The sequence below is a fragment of the Urtica dioica genome, chromosome 7 (assembly GCF_054948205.1).
Source record: "Urtica dioica subsp. dioica isolate 48M chromosome 7, U.dioica_male_clone48M_v1_H2, whole genome shotgun sequence".
In the NCBI taxonomy this organism is placed as follows: Eukaryota; Viridiplantae; Streptophyta; class Magnoliopsida; order Rosales; family Urticaceae; genus Urtica; species Urtica dioica.
Genome location: NC_142762.1, coordinates 42,907,062 through 42,917,283, shown reverse-complemented (window position 1 = coordinate 42,917,283; position 10,222 = coordinate 42,907,062). Strand labels below are relative to the sequence as shown.

At 38.6% G+C, this 10,222-nt stretch overlaps 1 protein-coding gene across 1 annotated transcript; it reads right to left on the bottom strand.

Moving 5' to 3' along the window:
- Positions 1 to 9,882: 9,882 nt before the first annotated feature.
- LOC149391821 (uncharacterized) lies at positions 9,883 to 10,203 on the bottom strand. Its single transcript, XM_089620060.1, has one exon. It carries the CDS (start codon positions 10,201 to 10,203, stop codon positions 9,883 to 9,885), a length of 321 nt encoding a protein of 106 aa, XP_089476186.1.
- Between the last annotated feature and the right edge of the window lie 19 nt (positions 10,204 to 10,222).

Genomic DNA, 10,222 nt, shown 5'->3' with positions numbered 1-10,222 from the left:
TTAAGACATTTTAAAAATGTCTTCATATCTTCAAGTAAAATGACTTGAAATCTCTAAAAAATGACACACATAGGCAAAATAATGCTGACGTGGATATATTTTTGGAGACATTTAAAAAACGTCTCTAATTCTCTAAGGAATATCGACTTCAAATCTATTAAAAATTACTTAAAAAGAGTCCACATATGAAGACGTTTTTTTTTTCCATTGAAGCACGTGAACACATTGTTTATGACTTAAAAAAAATGCTGAAATGATAATTTACAGTTTTAAGACGTTTTTTTCTTTAGTCACATGGAAGATTATAAAGCTACTGTGGAATAAAAAAATAAGAGCCAAGATTAAAAAAAAAATCAATATAAATTTGAAATGATATGATATTAATCGCTTAATTACATGTTACTAAAGTTAAAGAATAAAAAAACAGTAGTCCTTAATTGACTAACACGAAAAAGACTAGAAGAGTTAGTATTTTTCATTTCTAATCAGTGATTTGGCTCATCAAAGTTTATTCCATCAAAGCCGTCTGCCGGTCATGGTGTTCATTCTCAGGCATGTCACGCGGGACCAATAGATGGTTGCCAACCCTGACCTTGGTCTCTCGATCGGCACCCATAGCTCTCCCACTTTGCCGCATCCCGTAGCTTTTAACAGATTGTTTCCTCGTCAACCATCCTCGATGCCTTCTCACACTCGGTTGATCAGACCAGCGATGCTGAGATGAAGCCTGCAGTACAGCAGTATGAATGGCTCAAAGTGACGATCCAACGACACTGTAATGAAGTAATTTACCATGTTAAATTTGGGGAAATGATTCAAGCAGTAACATTAAAAATAAAAGTATGAGACTTTTATTGAGATGTAGCAACCAAAATAGAACCACGCAAAGTCAAAATCATTATCGCGCACCAATAGTGTTAAGCCTCAGCGGGAGGTTGGTCCTAATGGCAGGGTCATCCAGCCATCACTTGAGGCTCGCAGCCGCCAATTTTTGGTCAGTCGAGTGTGAGAAATAGGATCCAAAATGAATAGATCGATCAAAAAAGTTACGGATATAGTGAATGAGCGAACCTTATTGACATGGTCGAAGAGCAGAGGGCAAGGAACTTGAGAGCTTAGAGTGGGGTGGGGGAAGAGGATCTGAAACTGGATCAATGTGATCTTGATGTTCTCCCGCAGCCTTTGACAAACGGAGATTTAGTGCTTTCCGATTGACAACAGAGACTACCTTGTTGTTGAGAGAGTTTGCGATCTTGGTTATTTAGGGCTTTCCGATCGACGACAGAGACAAATTTGTTGATGAGAGAGTTGGTGGGGGCTGGACTTAGTGGGAAGCCGAAGGCCAGAAAGGCGGGGCAAATATACATGTTTGGATTATCTACAGCTAGGGTTTTTTTAAGTGAAATTTAAGATTTGAAAACAAAAAAATGAAGGTAAAGAGCGGGATTATTATCTAATAATTCAATTTTTAAAAAATTAACTACCTAATACGTGGTAAGGTGCCTATGTGGAAATTATTATTAGATAGTCTCTTTTAAATACAATAACTCTTTGTATATATGGATATATTTCAAGGCATTTTTAAAACGACTTAAAATAAAAAAAAAAATATGTGAAATAATTTTTTAATAGACTTAAAATAACTAATAAAGACATTTTTTAAACGTCTTAACAAAATACTATATTCTAAGTCATTTTTTAAGCGACTTAAAAGATTTATGTGGATATTTTAGAGTCATTATCCTAATGACTTTAAAATTTCATTAAAGTCGTTTTTTGAATGACTTAATAAAACAATTTGACAATTTAGACTATTGAAGTCGTGCGATTTAAAGAACGTCTTAAATTTTATGTCTTTAAATGTATTATATGTAGTAGTGATTTTAAATTTGATTGTTTTATTAGAAATTTAAAAATATAAATAGTGGTACGTATTTTATTATAGTTTGTTATAAGATTTTTGTCGATAAATCCGTCGATAATCGATATATCACCGATATAATCGGTAGTCGATATTAAAATTGTTATAGAATCCGTCGATATATCCGTAAAATCATAACCTCGGTATGGGTATCGATATCGATATTTTAAACCGACAGTCTAACCAAACACCCTAATATAATATTCATCTTAATCTAGTTCATAATAATTTACTATTTAGAATCAAACACTATGTATTAGACTTTAAAGTGACTAAAAAAATATTTTTTCAATACATTACTATATTCGCCGTCAATAAAAAATTAATAATTTATTTCAACTTTTCAAAAAAATAAAAATAAATAAATAAATAAACAACATATCAGTATCCTCCTTATATTTTCTTTAGCCCACTCTTCCAGTTTTTTTCAATTTTCTCTTGTAAAAATCAAACAATTTGATATTTTGTTTTGTTTTGGTTATATTAATATCTACTTAATAATCGCCTTTCCACTACATTAAATACAGTGCCATTGAGTTGCCATACCAAATTATTTCATCATCTTTTTAGTTTTTGATATCCACATCGATGGTTGCGTAACATTTGGCGTGTTTGGCACAGCTTTTTAAGCCTGTTTTTGCTGTTAGCAAAAATCAAACTGCAATCTTACTGTTTGTTAAAACAGTTTTTAGAAAAAATTTCAAAAACGATTGTAAAAATTGTAAATGAGTCACAAAAGCTACGAATCTTAGCTTTTAGAAAAAGCGTTTTTGTATTTGATATAAAATTACTTTAATATCCTCACGTGATTATCCATATCACTGTTAAATATTTATTTTATGTCTATTTTAGTCTTTTTACTATAATATATTTATTTTACCAAACGCAAAATCAGCTTTTGTTACTAGCAACAACTATTTATAAACAGCTTACCAAACACCTATCAGTTTAACAGTTTTTTCAAAAACTGAATCTAAAAGCGTTTTTTTTTAAAACAAAGCTATGCCAAACGATGCCATTAATATCGCATAAGCTACTATTAAAGCAGTACTCATTTTCTTCATTGATCTTAATATATTATTATTACTAATTATGAACTGCATTAACTCTAATTGGTAAGGAAAAAAAACTAATTAGCAAGATCTTGCATCCATAAATATTAGAATTAAGCACACAATTTTATCATATTTGACTTTGAAGGTTAAAGTTTTCACCGTATAAAAGTGCATAGAGATTCCGTTGTCATTACTCATTAGACACCTCATTTTTTTAAAAAATTTAAAATAAAAAGAGATCAGTATATCTCGGACTTAACAACTTTCACCATAGTTTTCATTCAACATTAATTTAAAAGAGTAACAATCAAAATAGGTATATGATATTGGACCTCACATGCCCTCTCGCATGCTTGTCCTTCCACCTAAATTATATAACTCAAATGCTATATATATAGATCGATGAGCTATCACATTCACGTGTTTTATTTCGAGTTTACAAATTGAGGTTTAGCAACCAACAAAATAATAAGTTTTGAAGATGTATTGTCGTTTAATTGGACAGATCTTAGAAAGCACAGCTGTTCCTAGAGCTCGTGCCGTACTGCCACTCCTTTTTCGTTGTTCTCTGACTAATTAACTATTCGATAATTATATATCGATCGTCACCTAAAATCAAGTGCATCGCAAATCCACGTACTTTCATTACAATCGCACCAAGCCCGATCAAACAACAAATCATATTGCGCCACGTCATCAATACGCACTGGGACTTCCCCTAAGCTTGGATTTTTTTGGAAATTAATATCTTTTGTTTTATTCATGTTCATTTTTTTTGCCAGTTTTTATTTAATACGAGCCGAGTCAGGGCTGTACTGAACTGGCCGTGTATTATACAACATATATCGTTAAGATCTGATTCAGAGATTGTTAATATAGTTGGTTGATCAAGGCCATTGATTACAGTTCCAATCTGTCCATCAATGTGACAGTCGGTTCGTTATATTCATAATTGTTTGTTAAATGAAATTAATTTAAATACAAAGTGAAATTGGCATCTCCTAAGATTATCCTATTAGATTTTGTTGCTACAAAAAAAAAGTATATATATATATATATATATATATATATATATATGCTCTTGTTTTTGTCGCAAAACAATAAATGACTACATTTGTCAAATAATTTGGACCATACGCATTAGATCCGCCATTTTAAAGAGCGTGGTGGTCTATTTTTCACGTACGCGATCGAGGCTTAAGTAAGTGATGTATTTAAAGCACTAACTATGTGTAAGATTATTTTAATGCAATTATTTCCCCCGCCGCTCTGATAACATGTAATAAAATAGAAGTAAACAGCATATAATATATAAAACTATTAAAAATTAAATAATTCTTCCTCAAATATTAAAACACGAAGAAAAAAACTAAACCCTCTAAGACTCTTTCAACCACCACCCGAGATGGGAAAAGAGAAAACTCCGCCCCAACTTTTTTTTTTTTTTTTTTAATAATTTAGTTTTACATCGTACACTAAAATCATATCATCAATTACATTGAATATTTAAACACAAAATATAATATTCAAACGTCAATATTGCGTTTCCTATAGATTGAACCCTCGTTTTCTCGCAAAGGTCTCCTCACTACTCCGTCCCAACTTAAAAAAGATGAAAACACAATAATATTCCTAAATCCAAATGCACCTCGGTGAGGGTGAGAATCAGGGCGTTTAACACCTCGAAGATGACGGTGATCATATATGAGTTTTAAAGCTCTAGTTAGAGATAAGAAGAAAAAAAAAATAGACATGTAAATTTAATTAGTATCAAATACTCAACTAATCAGTTGTCTTTTTATTAAAATGCAGATATGAATAAATAAGAACGATCCTAAACAAAGAAAAATACAAAGTTATTTGACTATTTTATTCACAATAACACATCGTATTTGTTGATTACTTATGACTGCAAAATTATTTACATATCTTCATTTGAAAACAATCTGATCATGATAAATTACAATATCCTACGACAACATATATACACGAGCGGGCACGCATACACACACATTTATAATTAAACTCGATGAAACACTCACATTATTTTAAATCTTCACCGTAACACATGGCATATCATCGTGTCATCGTTGCCAATTGTTACGAAATCACATTTACTCGTTGTTGACCTGTAAAATTAGTACAACAATATCTCACGAAAATATACTGACTCCGAGTACAAAGCCTCCGAGTACAGAGGTGATTTAGGCAAGACTTTCTCTTTATACAGACGAATCTAATACAAGAGAGCAATGTTTTCTAGAGATTTTAAGTGAAAGAAAGTGTGTAAAAAAGTCCGTGCTTCGTCCTGTGCTGCTGCCTCTATTTATACTCGTCTGGTCGTGTCTTTGACGGTTATTTTGAGGAACGTGGGGTGATCAATCCCACGTTCTGGACGGTTATGGGTAACTGCTTTTCGCCTCTCTCTGAGGTAGGCGGTTAATGCTCCTCGTGCGGTTTCCGAACCGTCGAGGTGTGCGTTTTAGAGCTTGAAACATGTTTTCTATTAGTTTTGACTAGTCTTTGACCCACGTTCTTCTCTTCTCTTCGAAGTTCTGATCGGTGGGTTTCGTTCTTAACTTATGAACGGTTCGTTCCTTTTTAATGGATGACCCTTGGGTTTACTTAACCTGAGCTCGGTGCTGGATTCGTATTTCTGCTCGGCGGTCCGACTAGCCAGGTCGGAGTCTGACTAATTTATCCCGTAACAGCTACCCCCCAGTTTCTTGGTTTTTTCTTTAGCAAAAATGGTAAGGAACTATTTCGGTTTGCTTCGTGACCGTGTTCATCTTTGCTTACTTGTCTCGGGATGATCCGAGTAGAATTCTTCATTCTTTCTTTTTACAGGACGACGTCGTTTGTCATCGGGCCTTTCTGAACCGTAGCGTCTTTTGCTTCGACGGTCAGATGTGTTTGGCTTCCTGGACAAGCTTAATCTCCACCGCTCATGAAGTCTTTATATAAGGCCTATCCTCAACTTTCGAATTCATTTCGCTTTTTTCTTCTGAATTCTGATCTCAGAGCGTTCTCGGCTTGACCTGCTTATTCAGATTTTCTCTTGACTTCTTCGTTTTTGCTCGGATCTTCCGACCTCCAATCTTGCGGGTAAGGTCTGTTCTCTTTTGTTTTATTGTTTTTGGTATCTTCCTTTTGTTTTGAGATTGTTGTTTGGCGATCGGTATCTTCTTTATTTATTGTATTCGGACCCTTCGGACTTTAGGAATCTTAGTTTCTCAACTTCATTAGGGCTATGGGTGGACTTGCGCGTCCTGATCTGAGCTTTGATCCTCGCGTCGTTCGGAGATCGGTACCTGATCCCGATAGTGTTACCTTGTTGGATGGGTCCAAGTTTCCTTTCCTCAGAAGTCCCGTGTGGTATCATATCCCAGAGATCGGATGGGACCGTCCTGTAATGGCATATGATGAGTCATGCGTGCCTCCCAATCCTGAGTCCGAGGGGGTTGATAACGAGAAAAAGGTTATTGACTCGTCTTCCCTGTCGTGTAGGGACACTATGGTCGTGGAGTTATCGTCCTCGTCTGATTCTTCGAAGGAGAGCGGGTCGGAATCTCGTGATACGACGAGCCTTTCTCTTTCGCAAGACCGAGGAGAGGGTTGCTCTCACGGCACTCCGGGTCCAAGTGGGAGGACTTTTGGGGTTGATCTTCCAGAGGAAGAGGAAGAGGCCCTGGTCTTTGAACGGAAAGAGGGCCAGTTTTCGGCCAAAGTTTGGACTTCTCGGGTTACCGAGAAATATCTACAAGGGTTGAGGGAGGAATTCGAGATAGCTGAGGGAATTACTCTCTCGGCACCTTTGGAACACGAGAGAGCCGATCAGCCTCCCGTCGGAAAGATTGCGTTCAATAGGGCCATTTTGAACGTGATCGGAGGGTTGCCAATGCATCCACTCATTTCCCAGTTCGTGTCCGACCTGGGTTGTTCTCCTACCCAGCTCGTCCCCAACGTGTATAAAATCTTTGTCGGGATGGCCGTGTTGTGGGCGAAGGTTTATGATCGCCCTGTCACTTTGCAAGATTTCTCACAATACTACTCTTTTAAGTCGGCCCCAGGGCAGCATGGTTACTATTATGCTCGGGCTAATGACGATCAGTCTAAGGTGGTTACTCGCCTGCCGACCAGCCAGAAAAATTGGAAAGATCATTTCTTCTGGGTCGAAGGGAACGCCTCTTATGAAAGATGCCCCATAAGGGCTCCGTTCTCGGAATTGGGTGTGATTTTGGTCCAGAATTTTTTGCCTGATAATTTGAGCCGGGCTTTTGTTCTGGGTTTTTATATGTTTTATGTTTGGTTTCAGGTCCCCTTCCGCAATATTCCGAGGAGGAGCGACCACTTCACTCGGAAATTTTTGATCTTTCAGAGGCTGATCGGTCGACGTTCCTGTTGTCGGACCCGGACCTGCTCGACCAATATTATTATTACCCTTATTCAAGTAAGTATTTTACCTGTCCTTTCTCAGTTTACTTATGTTCTTTTCTCATTTTCCTTTTCGTTTCTTAACAGAGATCGCCCAGATGGCAAAAAAGAAATCTGCTCCCGAGCTGATCCCTCCCAATCCGAAACGCGTCAAGGCTTCTAAGGCTTCGACGGCCGGCAAACGGGCTTCCTCGTCGATTTCGAAGGTTCCGGAGCCTCTGAGCTCTTCTCCCGCTAAGGGTCTGGCCGAGCCTTCATCTACCTCCGATCCTTTGGCTCCGGTCGTTTCTTTCTTCCGCGAGCGTTTCCCTGCCGAGAAGGCTCAGGAGGTTCTCAGGCTCGAGCCTTTGGAGAGGCTTAACCAGGCCACTGACTTGGCGATTTCGGTAAGTTTTGACTCGTCTAGTCGGTACCTCTTCTCTTTTGATAACTCATTGTGGCTGATCGTTTGATCGTTGCAGAATTTTGTCAGTATGACCGGGCTAGTTGGACTGCTAGGCTCCGAGCTCACCTCTTTGAGACAAAGGAATGATCGATTTCTCAAGGAGAGAGATGCTGCCAAGGATGAGACAGCCAAGGTCAGGTCTGAGTTAACTCGAAAGTTCCGAGAAGACCTCGAGGCTGCTCGTCTAGCGGCGGTGGAAGAGTACAAAGCTTCCGACGATTATCGTGATATGCGCGATGATCTCTATACCGCTGGGATGACCGAGGCTGTTCGGCTTCTTGGTCCGAAGAATCCTAATCTGGATGCGACGGATCTTGATCTCGACTCGGAGTCAAGGGCTAGCGAGGAGGGCGACCAGGAATAGGATTTATAGTTGTTGTTTTTATATATTCTTTTTATATTTCTGTTAACCCGCTTGGGTTTTGAACAATCAGTCCGAGGTCGGATCTTCATTTTGTAATTTTTGTTTTTCCCTTTCGGGATTTGAACAAGTGATCCTTGGTTGGATCTATATTTTGTGTAAATTTAGTTTCAAAAATTTGGTAAAGTAAAGTACTACTATTACTAGGTAATTTTTCTAAAAATTGTTCGTTAGTTATCTAGCCGCCCAGTTTACTTTGTCGAAATTTTTGAAAGATGATTAATGCGATACATAAGTAATTGCGAACAGAGGAAAGAAAGATGAACAAATACTTGAAATTATAAGCGCGTGATTACTCGAAACTCCGAGTAGAAAATTTGAAAGATAGAAAATTACTTGAAATCATAAGTTTGGCGACCAAGCCGCTTTTCGAAAAATTAACAAGTGAACATAATTCATGCGACCAAGCCGCTTTTTGAATTTGTAAACGCGATACATGCGACCAAGCCGCTTTTTGAAAGATTAACAAATAAACAAATCAGACGTAAAATCGACGAAGATGCTCAGCGTTCCAGGGGTTTTTCTCCATATCGCCGTTCAACTGTTGTAGTCGGTAGGCCCCGTTTCCGAAGTCTTCTCGGATGATGTAAGGTCCCTCCCAATTTGCGTTGAAGGCTCCCTCCTGGTGGATTTTGGTGTGGAGAAAAACTCTTCTGAGGACTTTGTCGCCGACTTTGAATGACCTTGGTCGGACTCTCCTGTTAAAATACCGAGAAACCTTTTGCTGGTTAGCTAGATTTCTTAATCTGGCGTTTTCTCTTTTTTCTTCTAACAGGTCTAGATTAATTTCAAGCATTTCGTTGTTTACCTTTGTTGAGTATTTTTCCCTTCTCATTGTTGGTATCAAAACGTCGGTCGGTATGGCCGCGTCGGAACCGTATACGAGGGAGAAAGGTGTTTCGCCTGTGGTGGAGTGCTCGGTGGTCCTGTATGACCAGAGGACTTCTTGAAGCATATCCACCCACTCTGACTTTTGCTCGTCTAACTTTGTTTTCAGGCCGTGTTTTATCGTTTTGTTGACGGCCTCCACCAATCCATTGGATTGTGGTCTGACTGGTGTAGAAAAAACTTTGTTAATGCCATATTTGTCACAAAAGCTTTTGAAAGAATCGCAGTCGAATTGGGTTCCGTGGTCGGATACAATTTTGACTGGTATTCCAAAACGAGTAATGATATTTTTCCATACGAATTTCTCAATTGCATGGGCCGTTATTTTATTTAAGGGTTCGGCTTCAACCCATTTTGAAAAATAGTCGATGGCTACGATCGCATACCTGCATCCTCCTCGGCCTGTTGGCAAAGCTCCGATTAGGTCTATTCCCCATTCTGCGAATGAGATCGGGCATGAGAGGGTGATGAGCGGATTAGGTGGAAGCCTCGGGATGTTTGAGAACTTCTGACACTTGACGCATCTTTGCGTTATGTGCCGTGCATCGGCCTTTAATGTCGGCCAGTAGAGTCCTTGTCGGATGATCTTTTGCGCCAATGCTCCGCCTCCGATGTGACTTCCGCATATCCCTTCATGGATTTCTTTGAGAGCGTACTCGGCTTCGTCTTCATCTAGGCACTTGAGTAGAGCTTGGGAAAATCCCCTTTTGTAGAGATTCTAACCTTCGAGGAAATATCGGGCAGCTCTGAACTTCAAACTTCTAGCCTCGTTCTTGTCGTTGGGTAGGGTTCCCTGCTGCAAGTATTTTCTGATCGGAGTTTGCCAAGACTTTCGTTGCTCGACATGAAGCACGTGGGTGGCCTGCTCGATGCTGGGCTGCCCAATTTCGATCACTGGGATTGACTCTGAGTCTGATCCTTGAGTGGCGTGCTTTGCTAACGCGTCGGCCTCTACGTTCATGGCTCTTGGGACTTGAGTGATCTCGCAAAGTTCGAATTCGTTTGCTAAGTTTTTGGCCTTCTCGGCATATAGCGACATCTTTTCGCCTTTTGCCTGA